The following is a 20,082-nucleotide window of genomic DNA, read 5'->3' on the forward strand; positions in this document are numbered from 1 at the left end:
TTGTAGGCTACACAGCTTGCTGTATTGAGCTCATATCTCTCATACAGAGGACCATGAGCTTCACTAATCGACTCAGTCATTTCTTACCTTTCTGGACTCTTCTGAACAAAGTCAATCAACTTCTTACAATTACAATATTGTTATATATTACCATTGCACTGACCTGCCTTGCACTATATTTATATTTAAATCATCTCAGACTATACTGACATTGCACTATTCCTTTCATCTCTTCAATTGTTATTGTATGTTTGTTTTTTAATACTGCATACTTAACTGTATCTTTTTTTTATATTTCTTACTGTCCTTTCTGTTTTTATTCTTTATATGTTATATGTTGTACTTTGAGAGCAAAGATTACCAGAGTCAAACACCTTGTTTGTTTACGCAAACCTGGCCAATAAAGCTGATTCTGATTCTGATTCTGATTCTGATTCTGGAGATAACTGTGTGCTCTAACTAATATTCTAGCCAACATGTCAGATTTACCCTTATTATTATTTACTCACTTTGTCAATCTATCTTGTTAACTTACAGCACTGTGTTCTGTCATACTTAGTATGTAACAATATACTAAGGAATATTGCATCAGTAATTGCTGCTAGTTTTTAAGACAGAACAAACATGACAGTGAATCGGCGCCCCCCACTGGGCATTACCGTGCTGTGGAGCCTATGTGTGGAGCTAGTCTTTTCCTAACGCAGCAGACCAGAGAACCAACCAATGAACAAGGAGCATTTCGGAGGTTTTCCGCTTTCCCCGAAGTTCTTGACAGATCCGACTTCAGATTGAAAGAATTCAAGATGGCTGCTACAGGTAAGCGTTTAACTTGTGTCCAAACTGTACAAAATACTTTGACGGAAGGAGTTTTTAGTTGTTTACCTGACAAATGTATACCAACCGATGTATCGTGCCGTTTTACGCACGTCAACTGAATAACGTTAAGTCACTGTTGTATATTTTGGGAAGACACCAGAAGTAATTTAGCCAATAAGCTGACGCGGTGGTAAAACCCCCCAACGTTAGCTGGCTAGGAGTAACGTTAGCGTAAAAGACACACAGAAAAGTAACGTTGAGCTAAATTAGCCTCTGCGTTAGCCAGATAATCGCCTCTCCTACTGCACTTAACACGTTAGCCAGCTAGCTCGCACAGTTTCAAGTCAAGCTTAGAGGAATTTACAAACGCTTTGATAACTTTGCATCGCTAGCATTTAACGTATATTGTAACCATGACACTTTTTACCCACTTCCTACTAACCCACCTTACAAGTAGTCGGCTAGGTGGCTTAAATCGTTGAACTAATACACCGAGAGAAACATTGGCCTCCCAAAACATCGCAGGCAAAACCCATGCTAAGCTACATGGCTAACTTTAGCTAGCATTTGCATGCGAGAAGTTAGCAAGTTTGCAATTTTGACTGTCAGTGCTTCATTTCATTTTTAATCTAAAGCTCGGCCTGTCACATGCGTGGTAATGTCATTCAGGGGAAGTTACTCTTTGTTCTGTAAACATCGTTGTTTGTGTGTGCCGCTAAGTTACACAGGCGTAGCGTTGACGTAAAGCCCGGGTAACGTTAACTTTCTCTCTTGTATCACCAGACATAATTCGAATTTTTTTTATTTACATCTACCAAACAAACACAGTATTTGCAATAACGTTTTAAAGTCACTATCTTAAAGTGTCCGGTAGACTCGCGTTAGTGTCTCCTGTTCAGCTGTCAGCATTTTTAGTAGTCTTTGCCATCCCCTTACAGAGAGCAAGATGCATTATCTCCTCACCCCCTCCCTCTACCCCATGCTCATTTCATGTAATGTCGCTTTAGTCACAAGAAAAAAAATCGGCCAGTAATTGTCTGTGTGTGTTTTTAGGTGTATATTTTTGCATATTATCTATATTAATACAGTGGTAATATTAATGGGGATAACCACTGAAGTTGTTTGTCCTGATTCATGCTCTTTTTATATGGATAACATTAGATTTGTACAATATTGCTTGTTTGCATGTGCATGTTTAGCTGTAGGTCTTTTTGTGATGTTTTTGCAATCATTGTACAGTTTTAAGGGGTTTTGAAACAAGCCTTGTACATTATGTTGGAAGTTGATTACTTAGCCAAGGCATCTATACCCTCAGCCCATGGTATCGTTATGATATCTAGAACAATCCGACATCAACCAGATCCACTTTATTTACACAGGAGGTATATTGTGTCCAAACTGAAATATGTCCATGTTGTTGCAGGCTCCGAGTAAAGGGCTAACTCTTGTGGATCCCACTGTGCATGAAGCTCTCCTGAGGTTGTGGTGTCTAAGTGCTCTGTGCCCCAGCTCCTCTTGCCTCTCATCATGTCCTCCACCTCCTCCTACTCCTCCTCAGGGGACACTAGTCCGGAGGATGTACCCCGAGGTGGGGGCACTATCCGAGTCTACCTCCCCAACAAACAGAGGACAGTGGTGAGATGATTGGCTTTATTCCGATCATTATCAATGATGCAGCAGAAACCACTTTTTATGAGTGATATCTGACTGTTACCGTCTGTGAAAAATAATGATGCCAGCACTGTTGGTTTGTAAGTGTAATAACTCACACAAAATGTGACATCTTTCAGAGCATGTTAATGAGTGCTAGTGGACAGTTGGTGTCAGGTTTTGCAGATGGAGCCTGCCACCAATGTTTGACTCATTCCTATCAGACATAGATGTCTTGTTCGTATTCTAAAAAAAATAGTTGTTAAATTGTCCTGTCATGTGCTATATTGATAATGATTGTGCATTGTAGGTAACATTGTGTGGAGGACAATGTGCTCCTCATGTTATCCATATGTCTCTACTGTAAAGCAGTAGCCATGTGTCCGAGCTCAGCAAGGCCTGCATGTGTCCACTTTTTATGCTTTAAGGAAAATAGAATTCATTGTTTTTGCAACATTTGCTGTAATTAATAAATATATATATATATATATATATATATATATAATGAACATACATTCAACACTTTGTACCATATCTGTTTTATATTACTATGTTAGAAGTGCACATCTAATTGTCACATCTTGTGCTGTAACATCACCATGGAACCAGCAGCTGTGGTTGACTGACATCCCACAGTGTTGTCTAAGAGAGCTTTGTTGTGGTCAGAACAGGAATGTAACAATACTGTTAGGGGAAAAAGTGATCTCAACACTGGATTGAAGTTCTAGTCTGCTGGAAGTTCTGTCACAACATGGATAGTCTGTATGTCAACATTAACTCAATGTGCAGCTGTCATTTCTGCTTATTAGTACTTCCACTATGCCTGCTTGTTACCTTTGTCCAATAAATGTCATTTCAAAGTCACATTTGTTCACCACAGTTTCCTGTTCTCAGGTGAATGTTCGCCAAGGGCAGACTGTGTACGAGAGTTTGGATAAAGCGCTCAAAGTGAGAGGCCTGAGCCAAGATTGCTGTGCTGTATTTCGCCTTCTAGAAGGGTAAGATTGCATTATTGTCCGCTGAATGTCCTCCCACACCATATAGGGATAATGGGTTGCATTCCTCAACGCCAACATCAAAAATCAAGAGGCAACAGAAAACAATAGGCATAAGTTTCAGATCTACATGTACAGTGTAGATCTGAGTGTGGTTTATTGATATCTTTGTGAAATATTAAGACTGAGTGCAGAGAATGAGCACACTCATTTTTGTGTTTAGGTTTTTTAAATTAAAACAATTTTATTATGTTTTTAACTAATAGTATTAATCTGTCAATATTCTTATTGTTGGTTAATCGGTTAATTAATAACATCCCTCCCTTTATGATATACATTTTAAAGAACCAGTGAAATGAAAAATACATTTTCCCAGTTTTAATCCTGTGTCCTTCTGTCAATTGTTCATTTATCTCTTGTTGTATGGCAAATATATATCTCCAAATCATTTTTTTTCCCCCATCAAAATCCCTCTCTTTTCTCCTTCTGTAAAACAGTTAAAATTGTTTGATGCATCCTGCACTCAGGGGTGTTTACAAAAGTTCATCCAATCAAATGTTTAGTTCTATAAGTACGAGAACTGCAAGTAGAAGAGGCGGTGCCTGGAGATGGGCGTTTTATAAAAGTTTGGTTGGTGTGTAACTGCCTTAACACTTGTCAGTGGAGAGTGGCCAGACTCTGTACAAATGAAATGTACCAGAGTCTGGTAGGACCAGGCTAGTTCATACATGTCATAAACCAGAGAATTGTACAGTTATTTGGCTACATGATCAGAGAAAGTTTTTTTTTTTTATCACGTTTACACTTGAGTCCATACTCCTCCACTTAAACTTAAAAGGGAAATTCTTAGATCTTATAGTCATAGTTTTGCCCATCAGTCGTATCAATAATAACATTGAACCTACCAGGTAAATGTGGTAACCTTTATCCACCAATCAGATGGGACAACAAATGCCAGCAGTCAGATAATCGGACACTATCCCCAGGTTGATCATACTTATATGAAGAGCAGACATAGGCGAACAGTAGAACTGTCCAACACAGTTTACAGATCGGATTCCTAATTCAACTTTGACCTACTTTTCTTAACGTAGTTGTGTGCACACTGTTTTCTTATGCAATGAGTGATTATTCACAAATTTTCAGGTGCACACAAATTCAATTTTACCTACAAGTAAAGTGGTTTAGATCATCTGAACAAACTGTTTGCATTTTTACACCTTCTCTGATATTCTGGCTGCTCGTATTTCTCAAATCACTACACCATGTGTTTAAACTACATTTCACAATAGAATAAATAATCAGATTGTTTCCTCACATCACAAGGAATCTGAAGTTAAACACCATTTTATTGTGAGACACACTAGTGGTGTAGTGGCACTGAATATTCTTTGTTGGGTAGGTATTCGATTTTCAATTTTGGGATTCAAATATTATTATATATATTTTTTTTGCTTCAATACTGTAATAAAGTTGAGAGGAGAAATGCAACCCCACGTCACGCTGCGATGTAACATGTAACCGGCGATCAGACTGGTCAGTCTGTTTTGAGGCGGTTTGAGAGTCCCGTACAGTAAACGGGAAACATCACTGCCTCTTTTGCTGCCACAAGAAAGTTTTAAAACACAAGCACTGAACTGCCTCGGAGTAACAGCTGAACAAGCTGCTTTCAAGTGCAGTAGGAAATATGGAGATCTATAAAAACGACTTGATGGAAAACAGTAATTGTAAAATATAAAGTCTACTTGTGTCAGATTTCAAATTGAAATAACAGGATGTTACACAAATAAGCCATTTAAGTGACACTCACCGCCGCACAACCCCTGCGCTGACAACACCCCCACACCCACATGGCCGTCACCCAAACTGATAACATATACAAACTTTATTTTTCATTAGTTATTAACTTTTTTATGTCTTTTCCTCTCCAGTCGTAAGAGACTGACGGATTGGGACACAGACATTACTCCGCTGGTTGGAGAGGAGCTTTTAGTCGAGGTCCTGGATGATATTCCCCTCACCATGCACAACTTTGTAAGTAGCTGGCAAACACCGTTACAAGTTTATGGCTTCTCTGAAATACCATTTTATAGTTACAGAATCCAACCAACCAACTGGCTTGATTGGCATTCCACCTGATATTTGTGTTTGTCAAACATTGCTGGTGTTAAAGTGAATGTTGTGATCTCTTTATCTTTATCAGGTACGGAAAACCTTCTTCAAGCTGGCTTACTGTGATTTTTGCCACAAGTTTCTTTTTAATGGCTTCAGATGTCAGACATGCGGCTACAAATTTCACCAGCACTGCAGTAGCAAAGTCCCTACTGTGTGCGTGGACATGGATACAGTGAGCAAACGGTAAGTTGAAGAAGTGTTATCATGCAGTGATTTTGTTAATTTTATTAGTTGCTGTAATTGTATAAGGGCCCCATGTGCTTTTATGATGCCAACATAAGGGAGTTATTTTTCAATTTGCCACTACCAGGCTTTCAGTTTTTCTTGACATTTATCTGATGAAAATTAAACAAACTGCAACTGATTTAAAAAAAAAAAAAAAACTTAACTCAAAGTCCACAGATAAGCTTTTTCAGAAGTTTTAAACCACATTGCACTTCTAGTTTAGTTTAGGACTAGACAAAGAATAAAGACAAGACCACTATGCACCCTGCAAAGATTAAAAAAATAAAATAAAATAAAACTTCCCCTACATTGTTGGTGCTGTCGGTCCTCAAATAATGAAAGTTTGGATGATAAACCAAGAGAAACGTGCGGCCATTATCCAATGACAAGGATCCACAGATGAACATGATGGCATAAAAAAGTGTATTGAATGTATTTTGTCATGTTTTTGGTGAAAGAAATAAACTCCAACCACTGAATTGCTAAATTGGTGTGCTCATCAGATTATTATTATTATATTTTTTTTTCTGTTTTGGTTATTGGTTTTTATTTTAATGGCAGGAAGCCCAGGTTAAAAAAAAAAAAAAAAAAGCATAGTTCACAAATAACCGATAAGATGAGATAAAACTATTTATTCTGAGGACAATAAGGTTAACCATATGGATCATAAAAATATAAGCAGGTTACCGGTAGGGATTAATCTTGGTGGGTTGCATATAGATATGTATTAACCAAAGCCTCGCTAACTTTAAGTCCTTAAATGAGTGTTCCTTTGTCTGACACCTTGTTTGATTATGTCTCTTTGGTATTGTCCTATCCCTTCTATGTTTTGTCCAGGTGTGATCCTAATCCCTGCACAGATGAGTACCCAAGGATACTTTTGCCAGAAAATTCCCCATCACAGAGCAACCTAGCCTTAACCCCAGAGCCTGCTGGGTAAGCTCCTATACTTCACAAATTATATTTAAAGGACAGTATAGTCTTAAAGGTCTTTTGCACTTCCGCACGGTAACTCGCCGCCTCCAGTCATTTCAGTGAGGGGAAGGCGGCAGAGGGGAAGCAGTTTTGATCCAACGGTAGGGGTATGAAGCGGTTGCCGTCGACGTGAACGTGCACAGATTCTGCTCTGCCACCCAGAGTTTACCTTGCAGAACTTCTGACTTTAACCGCTGGGCGGCAAGAACCACTCTTAAAAACTTCACATTTTTGGGAAACGCTCCTGCAGATAGGTGGTTGTCAAGGCGGCTGCCGTGCGGCGGTGTGAAACCATCTTTAGTCTGTGAAACTGATGTGTAAATATAAATGGTGACTATTTCATTTGATCACTCAGGATGGACCTCCTGTCCCCGACCTCTGCCTTCCGTTTCCCCATGCCGGGTGGAGATGGCCAATCTCTACAGAGACATCGCTCCACCTCCACTCCCAATGTCCATATGGTCAGCACAGTGGGCCCTGCTGGTACCAGCATTATAGAGGTCGGTGTTGGCTGCTTGGTCCATGTTTTGATTGGTTGTTATTGTTACGAGCATCTGATTGTATCTACTTTATGTACCTGTTTAATGTATAACAAATGAATAGGCAAATACATGTACTACAAATAGTACATCATCAACATCCATGATTAGCCTTTTTGATATACTTTTCAACCTAGTTATAGGGCTTGAAAAGTAGGAAAACCACTGACCCCTTTTACTTAACTGTGTATTAAATTATCAATTGTGAATTTATAATGTCTCCTCCTTTTTTAATTGTCCTTGTTTGTCCTTTTTAGGAAGCACTAAAGTTCAGCAACCCAATGGGTACGTGATTTGTTTCATTTTATTTTTTTTTATTTCATATTTTTATTCATTTTTGATTTTACTTGAGGAATTATTCTCCTTTTTTAAAGTACTCTCTTGTCCTACCTTCTCATTCCTGCAGGTCCTGAGCCCTCACCAAAGCCCTCCACCAGCCCGCCCACTACTCTGGGCTCTCCCGGGAGGAGACCACCCAAGTCTCCCTCAGAGCACAAGGAGCGCAAGCCCTCCTCGTCCGATGACAAAAAGAAAGTGGTACGTAGTCTATGAACTCATTCACTGGTCACTGGTTATCTTCAGACAGGTGCATAAAGAGTTAGTAGTGACTTCACAACCCTTGAAGGTCTGTTCAGAAATTGGTGAGGATGGCGCAGTGGATATGACACATGCCTTTAGTGTGGGAGATCTGGGTTTGAGTCCCACTGCAATACATCAACCAATGTGTCCCTGAGCAAGACACTTAACCCCTAGTAGCTCCAGAGGCATGCAGCCTCAGATAGATAGATAGATAGATAGATAGATAGATAGATAGATAGATAGCAATTGTAAGTCGCTTTGGATAAAAGCATCAGCTAAATCAATGTGTAAACAAATTTGTTGTGAAAAAATCTCAAGTGAAGGGATTTATTCAGGGTGTAAATTAGCAGTTCAAAACACTCAATCTATGTGATATTTCAGCACCGAGGGGGCTACAGAGACTCAAGTTACTACTGGGAGGTCCACTCTCGAGAAGTCACCATTCAGAAGAGAATAGGTGCTGGCTCCTTTGGAACAGTCTTCAAGGGCAAATGGCACGGAGATGTGGCAATCAAGATCCTTAAAGTCACTGAGCCAACGCCTGAACAGTTGCAGGCCTTCAAAAATGAAATGCAGGTCTTACGGTAAGAAGTGGTTTCTGTGTTTTACATAAGTCTTTCTTATTTGAAAAAGGGCACTGACAACTTCAGCATTTTGTTGTCTAACAGGGAAAATGTATCCACACTATTCATCAATAGGACTTCACTGATGAAACATTTTATCAGTTTAAACAAGACTAGGTCAAAACCTAGTATATATGTGGACTGTGTATGGTCAACAGTGTTGTGCTAGTTACTGAAAAAAAGTAATTAGTTACAGTCAGAAATGGAAAGAGTATTAGAATATTGTAGTCAAGTAAAAGTATTTGCTAGCAAAAATGTACTGAAAGGTGCTGTACTCAAGATACTCAACACAATTCAGTCTGGCACATTTAATCAGATGTAAACATTGAATTATGTAGATCGGCACCATTGTCACCGATACCCAATCCAGCTGTTTTGAGTCCGTATTGTCCCGATATCGGTATCAGATTGGTGCATCCCTATTGGTAATGTGCCTATAGCGTTTATGTCCATGGGCTACTGTTATACGCCAAGATCATGCATTAGGTCTGTCCATCTGTCTGCAGCTAATCTCCATACTACTGGGCCCATAAACCTTAATATTTTTTGCGCACATTTGTGACTGTATGCTCAAGGACTCTTGTGGTTGTGGTGGTTATTTAAAACCTTCAATGTCTGCGAGCTGCTGAAATGCCTTTTGTCAGTTAACTCCTCACTTTATGGTGGTGATACACTGGGCACAATGTCTCGGTCATCATGACAGGGCAATGTGCTTGCCAACAGCAATCAAGGTGCCTTCACTGAAGGCCTTTGTAAACGTTGCAGTCAATGACTGTATAAGTCAGAACAGTCAAGAAAATAGTTTTTTTTTTTTTCTCAAAAATTGTGAATCTATACAACCACAAGAGCCTAGAGATTAGCTACAGACAGATACTCACATGCAGATTTACGCCTGGTAGATGGCAGAGATATTAACAAAGAAACCTTTCAGTAACGGATATTTAGTAACTTGAAGATAGTGTGTTAGAATACTAGTTACTAGAGTAGCCTACTAGTCAGTGTATATGATGCGAATTCCTGGGTATGAAATGTTCATCTGCTATTTTCTGAATTGGTCCCAGTAATATTTGTTCTTAAAATGTACTGAAGTAACGTATCGCATGACACGTGCACAAAACCACTGATCTCCGACAATGGCCACTGCAAGACCTTATGGCACAACCAATACTCTGTCTGTAAAAACAATTACACATCAATAAGAATTGCATTAACCATAGTTCACATGGCAGCATATTCTTTAATTTTATATTTTCTAAAGATTCTTTTTACTTTACCTTAATCTTAATCTGATCATGGATGAGACAATGGAATTAGATGAGACAATGGCATTTCTGACTCTTATTTCTGTTCTCTGCAGGAAGACCCGCCACGTCAACATCCTGCTGTTCATGGGCTATATGACTAAGCCCAACTTTGCCATCATCACACAGTGGTGTGAAGGCAGCAGCCTGTACCGCCATCTGCATGTCACAGAAACCAAGTTTGACACTATGCGTCGCATTGATGTGGCCAGACAAACAGCACAGGGCATGGAGTAAGACTTAACTGCTAGATTCCATTTCATTATTACCACTTACTCACTGCAAATGTTTAACTTGTTTCAGCTATGAAGTGAAAAGTGTGATTTGATACTATCAGACAAAGTGCACTTTTGCAATAATGGTAAGGGTAAAGACTGTAGGAGAGTCTCTGAGAAATCTAATGGCTTGACACATCATATTGTGCAGGAGTCAAGTCTTGTCTGAATTTGGTGCTCTTCCTCTCCCCTTACATAGATGAAATCAGTGATTTAGATTTGTTTTCTTTTCCTTTCAGTTATCTTCATGCGAAGAACATAATTCATCGAGATCTGAAATCAAACAGTATCCTTTAATAGTCCAATGGTATCTTTAAAAATGTAACTATGTAGGTTTTGTGCTTATATCACTGTAGACTCTGCCAATAACCACAATGGCAAATTTGAACATGTTCTGTACCAGCAAAGGTTTAACCACAAATGCTTTGAAATTAAGCAATGATTTGAATGCAGCTCTAAGAGTGTTGGAGGCTGTTAGCATCCGTGTGGGTAAACAGTATAAAACTTGCATTGCAGCAGTGCAGTGATCCTAAACATACAGAACAGGCAACCATGACCTTTTTGAATGTGAAATCAACATGTAAAATCTGTTGAGGTTTTGTTGATAAAATTGATGCGGACTGTCTTTTGGTCAGTAAAAATCACTTCCATTGTGTTCAGTGGGTAGTTTACGCATCTCCCTTTTTATAATTTCCTGCTAGTTTTTGTGGTAACAAATACCATGAACGTGTACACCAGATGTTTGTAACATTTCCTGAGCTCTGCTTCTAGATATTTTTCTCCATGAGGGCTGGACTGTTAAGATTGGTGACTTTGGCTTGGCCACAGTGAAGTCTCGGTGGAGCGGCTCTCAACAGGTAGAACAGCCCAGTGGATCCATTCTGTGGATGGTAAGCCTCTCTTTTACTGTATATGGTTACTTTGATTTCATAAAGAGACATCCAATAAATAGACTGTATTAATTACAAAACTATGGAGATCAAGGAATACATTTTCTATATCCTTAGACAACCAATAATTTAGAGTACAAAATGGTGAACTCAACTTAAATGTTAACAGAAAGCTTATGCCAAACTCACTAAATATTCTGCAGCTGTTTACATGTTTAAAGGAACACTCCAACTTTTGGGACTTTGTCTTATTCACCGTAACCCCCCAATAAGTCGGCGTGATGCTTTTAAGTTCTCTCATAAAAGAATATAGCTTCCTTCATCAGCCAGCCATACTTGGCCACCTAAATTGTGTTAAATATTTAACTTATTTTATTTGGATAGAGCAACTTCAGTATTAGTAAGGCAGCTCTTTGTCTTGTTCTACGAATATTCAATCAAACTCTTACATCTAATGTGGTCGGGTTCAGTGGGTAGAGTAGGCGCACATATACTGAGAGGTTTATGCCTCGACGCAGAGATCCAGGGTTCGAATGCGACCTGTGACGATTTTCTGCATGTCTTCCCCCTCTCTCTCTCCCCTTTCTCACCTAGCGGTCATATCGGATAAAGGCGGAAAAGCCCAAAAAATCTTAAAATTTAATTTTCACATTAACAGGGACTGAATATAGCGATAGGCGGTTTATATCACAAGAACCTGTGTTTGTTTTGGGCTATTTACTTTCTTTTATGTCCCTACACAATGTACTACACATTGTTATCCTGTGATGGCATAATAATAGACAAAAACATCACAGTAATAAATAATAATATGATATAACGTAAAGCCTATGTAAGTTTGGTGACCTAATTGGATTGTGATACACTTTACTGCATACATTTTCAGGGAAATGTGAAAACAAGTACTGTTAACATAAATATATTTGTAATATTTAAGATATAACAGCCTAATTAACCGCTAACTTAATCTTTAAGTTATAATGAGATTTTGGCAGGTCATTACACAAATTACGTGCTTATTCTGTCTTTTTCCTATTTTTTTTACTGAGGCTCCTGAGGTGATCCGAATGCAGGACAGCAACCCATATACGTTCCAGTCTGACGTATACGGCTACGGAGTAGTGCTGTATGAACTGATGTCAGGGACCCTGCCTTACTCCATTATCAACAACAGAGACCAGGTAACCGGACACTACTGTTCTTTGAGTTTACACAACACTGACATAGTCTAAAGCGCAGTAACTGATCATCTTTCAGAAAATGTTGCCAAACATAATGAAGTGCCAGCACTTTTACCTTCTCTGGTGTTTATCCCAATGGAGAACACCCTTTACTTTCCAATCATGCGGTACATCTGTCTATCAAATCCCAGCATCATCTAATCGCCAAATATACACACTACTGAGTTAGGGTGGCAGTAGTGTATTTGGGTTACATGCTTAGTGGTAACTGACTGCACCAGATACTAAATCTCTATCGCCATGAGTTACTGTAGACTTAGTGGAATAGAATAAACTATATTGTCCCTGAGGGGAAATTTGTCTTAGGCACAGTGCTTCAGTCTGTTGCTTCACTTAAAAACCTCAAAAGAACAACAAAAAACATCTTAAAACATAAGAGACATTTGCCATTGATAACACAGCAACTTAAAAGAAAAAAGAACCTGGATGAATTAAAGTGCAAACCTGCTTGTGTTTTTATTGCACATTGCTTTATTGCATTAGGATTTAGTGGAGTTCAGCAGCTTGGTGGAGGTTGAAACAAAAGACGGCTTCAAGCGGGTTGATTTGCACTTTGGCATACAGTGTCTTCTTCCTAATAACAGAGCTTTATATTCAGAGAAGAGGGGATGTTGAGGGATTTTGGTTGCTTGTTTCATGACTGCCCTCTCGTACAGGCTCTGTATGGGCCTGTATGAGGGCCAGCTTTTTAGTTTCACGGTTACGTCAAACCATGCTGTAATTCTGTATCTAACGGCTCTGCTGCAGTTTATTGCACAGGTTACCAATGTGTGTGGCTTCAGCAAAGGTTGTCTACAGAGACATCGAAGTATTTGTACGGGGACACCCGAAAGATTGACCCAAAACATTGAACACTTGCTCATGGTCAGTCTCTTTCCTCGGGCCAAAGACCATCTCCTGTGTTTTGTTGACGTTTAGAATGAGATGATTAGTGTCACAGCCCTTGTTGAAGGTGTCTAATCTTATTGTGGTACACTGGAGGGTGTATGTCCTTTTGGAGAAAGCTCAAAATCATATATATACACACACACACACACACACACACACACACACAGAGTATAGTATACCACAATGCAATGTGGACTTTTTCATCTACTCTCCAACTTGGGCGGCGAGTCAAATAGTAAATTTCGGACAATGAGCAGGGTAGTGTTACACTAATATCCTTCATCTTCTCTAAAAAAAAAAAAAAAAAAAAAAAAAAAAAAGCAGGGTTGCTCAGTATTAACCGTTGAACTAAAATCAATAAATACAATTTCAGTATAGGCTTTTGTGTTATCATGGTGCTTAGAGATAGTACAAAATGCTGAGGATGGCGTCTTCATTTCTGCGCTGATGATAAATTGATATGTATCTAACATTGGCTCCACTTCCTTCTTGAGCACGGCCACTACAAATGTCTCGGAGCATTTAATGACAATCAAGGTCAAAGCTACAAGACGAAAATAATTATTCACTGTGGCACAGGGCTTTTTAGGCACTAGTGTTATGATTGACTTCTTCCACAAAGCTGGGACAATGTGAGTTTTCTTTTGAGCAAAGAAGCTGGCAGTCTATCTGGGCCTGTGGACTTATTAGTGCACACTGCATACCCTACTGAGAAGCTGCGGATTACTAGGCGGATCCACTTTCAGCCAGCAGGTGGTATCAGTGTCTGCCAGAGACTGCAACACATGTCACATTTTTGAAGGAGGTTTTGTAAATCAAACTTTAAATAAGTAATTCAGCTAATTTTATTTTGGTTGTTCATCCAAGGGGATAAGTTTTGTTATTGATTTCACCATGTCCCAGTATTTTAGGGTTTGAAGTTTGAAAGCTCCGTTCCATCCTGTGTTGTAGGGGTCGACCGTGCTAGTTTTTCTGGGCCGATACCTATTATTATTATTATTATTATTATTATTATTATTATTATTATTATTATTATTATTATTAGTCAATGTAACAGATATCTGAAATCGATATGCGTCTACAGTAAAAATGAAAATCTTATAGTCAAAATACTTTTTTTTTTTAGAATGTTAACAAATAGAAAACTGTAAATGCTTAAAAATTATTTAGTAAAACTGAAACTTTCAACATAACACGCAGTTAACAAATAAATATATAAAAACAAAAATGGCTTCCTGAAGTTTTGAGTTCATTTTCCTAGTTATCTGGCAACAGGCCTAATGAACCAGCAAATTAATTTATGGACATTTTCTAAGGCGTTCAAATTAGCTGTGAGACTCGACTTTATTGTTGGCTAATGTTGCATTTAACATGTGAAAACATCGTCTGATGCGGATGATGTTCCATCAGCAAGGTGGAAGCTTAAATAAGTCCCTGTTGCACTGGAACCAATGTTATTTAAAGATTAAACATTTAACTATCACTCCATATTCTTAATTTCCTTTAATGCTAATGGTCCAGTAAACACAGAAAGCTAATGTTTTAACCACAAAAAATTTAATTATTCGGACATATTAAGTGATATAACTGGGCAGGCTTGTCATTATAAAAATGGTTCACAGGATTGGGGTATTTTTGCCACTTCAGTGTGGAAAAATATATTCTTTTTAACTTCTGAAATTACTGCAGCCTTACCTTTTTGAAGCTTAGCGCGTCCAACTCAACCGGAGCCTGAGCTGCCTCTGCTCGAGGTTGCTGCATGTCAGCAGCAGCAAGGTTGAGGAGTGTTGATTAGCTATTACTCATGTAACACTTAGCCCATCAGACAGTGTTGTGGGCGGGACATTAGGTGAGACTTATGGTGTAGACACATATAGCCGACGGCCGACCGTTGACAGAAAACCCCGTCGATATGATCAGTCGCGTCCCCGAGGTCCAAAAAACTGCCACAGAACAGACCAAAAAGACGAGAGGAGACGAGATGTAATACGTCTCTATAACAGCAGGCGGCGCCACTCTGTAATGTTGCCCAAGAAATGAAAACCGGCAGCTGATTGGATGAACGCGTCACATGGGTTTGTTTTCTCCGGAAATCCAAAGCCAGACTGTCATGGTGGCCATTCAGAATACGATCTCATATTGTACTAAAATAGTTCACTGAAACATGTTTCTGGAAACATTTTAAGCGAGAAATAGGCCGTGCAGTTGCTGAATCGGTCTTCATTTCAGATCAACAAAGGTCAGTTTAAAAGATTTTCATCAGATTTTGAGAGACTGTAGTCCCCTCATTCCGCTCGTCATTTCCGGGTGAGTCCCGACGGCCCTGCCGCCGACCGAACATGTCAGGTCGGCCAAAATGAACGCCGACAGCCGCCCAGACGGACGACGGCACGGGACACACCGAACAGATTTGAGTCACTGACCTCGCCAGACTGTCCCACGGCCGATAATCGGCCTGATGTGTCCCGGCCCTTAGTGGTGAGTGAAACCGGAGCAGAGGGAGAGACACAGAGCTGTAGCGGAGCCAAAGTACTGCACTTCCTAATTAATTAACTTAAAACACTGATACAGATAATCTGCAAATTGTCAAATATATGCCCCGATAATTGGCCTGGCCAATTTAAACTGACTTGGCAGCTGACACCCCGCAGGTGGATGCAGTGGAGCCGGGCTCAGACATAGCTGTGTTCGAAACCATTCCCTACCATGGAAATAGTGCACTATACTGTATAGTGTGTTCGCCATTTTGTAGTGGTGTTCGAATTCTCCGTGGCAAATTTCATTCACTGTATAGTCTACTATAAAATACCCACAATGCACAGCTAATTTGAGTGTATACGATGATCCCTACATTTTACTCCCGTATACCACAATGCAATGTGGCCGTGTTTTCCCGGAGGAGAAGAAGAAGCAGAAGTCACCGCGAAAACTGAAAAGGAAAAATGGAGCCGACTTTCGTTTCTAAAAAGTGTAAATGTAACATGCAACATATATACAAGCTTTTACTATTCTCCTGACTGCTGTGTCTGTTTCAGGGACGTATTAGAAGTATTTTAGTTTCGGTTTGTTTACATGATGCTGGGCACGCCTGCCTCCGTCACACAAACAACCGACGCATCTACTGACACAAGTCATGCAACACTGTTTTCAGTGAGTGTCCGAAATCTGGTTTGGTCGTTCCCTATATAGTTCACTATTAAAACTATATAGGGAATAGTGACTGAGTGAATGAGGGAACGGTTTCAAACAGCTAAATACTCAGCGGAAAGCTGCAGACTTTGGTTAATGGTCTTGTCTTGAACTTAAGTGTAGAGTAAGTGGACATTTTGTTGACTTATCCTCTGGAAACCTTAAATATCTACACCAAATATGAACATTCATCCAAATGCTGTAGATAGACTTCGGATATTCGTAGGATAGGTATTTGATTTTCAATTTTGGGATTTGAATATATTATATTTTTTTGAAAAGTTGCATACAGGCTGAAATTCACTGGTGTTTTGTCAGGATTAAGCCGCTAGCTAAATGTCCGCTAGCTGCAGGCTAATTTATGCAGTGCTATGTCATCCATCTCAGCCAAGAACGGAGAAATGTTGAGTTACAAGCGAGCAGTGTGATGTGTAGAACCCTAACCCTTCTACTGTAGCCTAGTGTCGTTTTCAGGCAATTTGATAAAGGTAAAGATAGTACAGCCGGGCATAATGCGACTGCTCTAATGAGACGCTGGCTGAGCATGCATTCATGCACACGGTCAGTCGTCGGACAGCCTGGCAAAAACGCAGTTCTTTCCATTAATTTGAAATGCCTGCGGCAAAAAGTTGCCAAAGATTCAACACAAAGGTAAAAAATGAAACCCAAGCACTGAACTGCCCAGGAGTTTGTCTAACAACAGTAGACTGATTCCTGCAACAACAAAGCACAGTCCCTCTGTCTCTTTTCTTTCTCTCTATCTCCGTGAATTGAAGCTGCCTAAATGTGCGGTCAGAGATGTTGAGATCTATAAACGATCCAACAAAAAACAATAATTTACTTTGAATATTCGCCGTTGATAAGTACCGAAGCTTCAAGCACAAAAAATGGTTGGGTATAATTGTAGACGTTATTCACCCTGGACCCTACATAAACAGCACTCTCAGATTTCAGCCACAGTTTCCTCTGTTTGTTTTTTCTCAGATAATCTTTATGGTTGGACGTGGTTACTTGTCTCCAGACCTCAGTAAGCTGTCTAGTACCTCGCCCAAGTCAATGAAAAGGCTTATCATTGACTGCCTGAAGTTCAAACGTGATGAGAGGCCCCTGTTTCCACAGGTGAGTAGTGTATAGGTTACCCATGTACCAAAAGGTATCTCAAAGAATTTGCACAACCCCAACTCGGCTCAAAAACCTTTATTATTGTTATTATTATTATTATTATTATTATTATTATTATTATTATTATTATAAACTGAAGAAGCAGTGATACTGCCCTGTTTCAAGGGGTGTTGGGGGTGCTACACCACTGGGGGCCACCAAAGTCAAATGTTACACAGTGGCTTTAATCCTATGCATTTGTGGCCTGAGAAAACCTCTTGGCGTAGTCTGAGCAAGTGTTAAAACTGCTGCTACTTGGGAGTTTCATCTGGCATATCTTAAAGTTATGAAACGCAAGGATGAGTGCTCCATACAATCTTAATTCCAAAAAAAGGTCCTTATTGTCCATCAAGTTGTTATTCCAAACAACACTGATAATTGCATTTACATTTGGTTTTCCTTCTTCAGATCCTGGTAGCCATTGAGCAGGTTCAAGACCTGCTGCCAAAAATTGAGCGAAGTCGCTCCGAGCCGTCGCTCCATCGGGCCGTCCACGCAGAGGACCTGAACCCCCTTTTGTTCCACACCACCAGGCTGATGCCCCTCTAAGCTCCCAACAGCACGGGACAGAGAGGTCGTCACACTGTCCAAAACCAGACCACAAGCCCCAACTTACTCCTTACCCCCGCAGAGCCCTGGAGCTGCCGCACTCAGCGCGAAACTCAGTAACTGCAGAAATAATGGCAACACACTGTTTAGACTGATAGTGAATCTTCTTTTCCTTTGTACACGTGACAAAGATATGCCCAAGTGAAATAACTGTCTACTGTATCTAGTAGGATGTTAAAATGCCTACTTGAGAAAAGTCATCAAACGGTTTGTTTTACATACTCTGACCTACTAGGAGGCATTTAAATTGTTCTGAGGAAATGGTAAAAAACAGACATGTTTTGCACATACGCTGCAAAATTGTGTTGCCCTTTTCAGTAGTAAAAAAAAGTCTTACTCGGACCTTCAAGAAGCACTGTGATCATAGTCAAAATATTAAAATCGGTTCAACAGCCATAATGCTGGATCTTCTGGTTCAGGTCACCTGATCAGCTTACATATTTCAAATGCTCAGTTGTCATGCGTCCCTTTCAGTTAGCTTTTCAGTCAACATGCGATGGGAGATCTGACATGTGAAGGTAGTGATTTGAAAGCAAACACAGTGCTTGTTTGGGAGTGCTTTGTAAAAGATAGGACATTTTGTCTCAATGGGAACCTCCACTATCTGCTGCTTTTGCAAATATTTCAGTGCTAGAATTTTTGTTGTATTAACCACAACAACAAATCAACATGAGGAGGAAGAGAAAACTCAACCTTTTGGAAGCCTAGAATAGATGAGCAACCTCAAACACTAAACTATGTAAAAAGGTTTAGTGAAAAATAAAAAAGAACAGTTAATTTGGTCTCTGCACATACTGTATAGCAGTGACCGGTGTGTTGCAAATCAAAATCAAATTTTTTTAACACCTCAGAATAACTATGTAATAAGAATCTCATGTGGACGGACATACTCCAATTACCAAGTTCTTTTTAAACTCGAGTTTCCATTGATGTTGCAATGAACTCAAAAAAGAGCACTTGACATGTGAAAGTTGAACAGTTAACTCAGCAGGGCCTTGTAGGCTGTAGTTCAAAATCAAATGTTTTTTTTCTGTTTTGTCTGAGGGGTAAAGATGTGCATTGTAATTCATATTCAATTCATAAACAACAGGCCAAGTTCATCTGGTTTCACACTACTTTGAAGAAAATTAGTTAATCAGCTAAAAGTTACTTGTAAGATGATTTACCTTTCTTTCAGCTTGTATATAAGTTCCGTCTGAATACAGGATTAAATTGTTAGGACCAACATTTTTGCAGTGTACTGTACATAAAAGGGCATGTATGATTTAATTTGTCATTCTGATATTTAACATTTCTAAGATTCCGAAATACAAGGTTTAACAATTTTCCCAAGCATTTTATTTTTTCCAGTTCAGGAACATTACATTAACAACTGATTCTGTTGCAGATGGAAAATACTATATTAGGATGGATAAGGTTAAGGGCTCCCAATGGTCAGAAAGCATAGCATTGATCAATTCTAAGGCAACTACTTTAATGGTAACGTTGAAATAATGTGTAAAATCAGCTCACTGTAATGGTCTGCCCCTAATACACGGTGACAAACGCATTTACACTTGAGTTTTACCAGAATGTCCTCATGCTCTAGATTGTAGATGACGGGGCTTTTGCGTATGGTTTTCTTTTTTTAATGATAATTCTTAGCCTAATGAGCGATTGACAGACCTTAAGTTGCATTCTTAATGGTTAGTTGTATTGCTGCTACATATAATGTGTTTTTCTGTTTCTGGTTTTTTTCTACACCTCAGAGACGAGATATACTGGGACTGAAATGCACCCCCATGGCACATCACTTTAACAAGTCTTCTGCAGTCTAGTCTTAAAAGTTTATTCTTAATGCTCTCAAACGCTGCACCATGGATCAGCCGCAGGTTGATATTTCATACTTAAAGGCCCCCACACATACACTTAAACTGGTACTGTAGCTGTTACACTGTGAGTAACTTGGTTA

The 20,082-nt window shown here is 39.4% G+C and overlaps 1 protein-coding gene across 1 annotated transcript; it reads left to right on the top strand.

Annotated features, from left to right (window-relative positions):
- The first annotated feature begins 627 nt into the window (after positions 1 to 627).
- Positions 628 to 19,514, top strand: araf (A-Raf proto-oncogene, serine/threonine kinase). The gene is made up of 16 exons (XM_028577565.1): positions 628 to 816; positions 2,240 to 2,451; positions 3,361 to 3,464; positions 5,393 to 5,495; positions 5,665 to 5,819; positions 6,699 to 6,797; positions 7,192 to 7,336; positions 7,633 to 7,660; positions 7,782 to 7,912; positions 8,336 to 8,538; positions 9,935 to 10,111; positions 10,393 to 10,439; positions 10,925 to 11,043; positions 12,093 to 12,224; positions 17,346 to 17,480; positions 17,931 to 19,514. The coding sequence occupies exons 2-16, from the start codon at positions 2,344 to 2,346 to the stop codon at positions 18,069 to 18,071; spliced, it is 1,827 nt and encodes a 608-aa protein (XP_028433366.1). The 5' UTR covers positions 628 to 816; positions 2,240 to 2,343; the 3' UTR covers positions 18,072 to 19,514.
- Positions 19,515 to 20,082: the final 568 nt, after the last annotated feature.

The sequence above is a fragment of the Perca flavescens genome, chromosome 5 (genome assembly GCF_004354835.1).
Source record: "Perca flavescens isolate YP-PL-M2 chromosome 5, PFLA_1.0, whole genome shotgun sequence".
Classification (NCBI taxonomy): domain Eukaryota; kingdom Metazoa; phylum Chordata; class Actinopteri; order Perciformes; family Percidae; genus Perca; species Perca flavescens.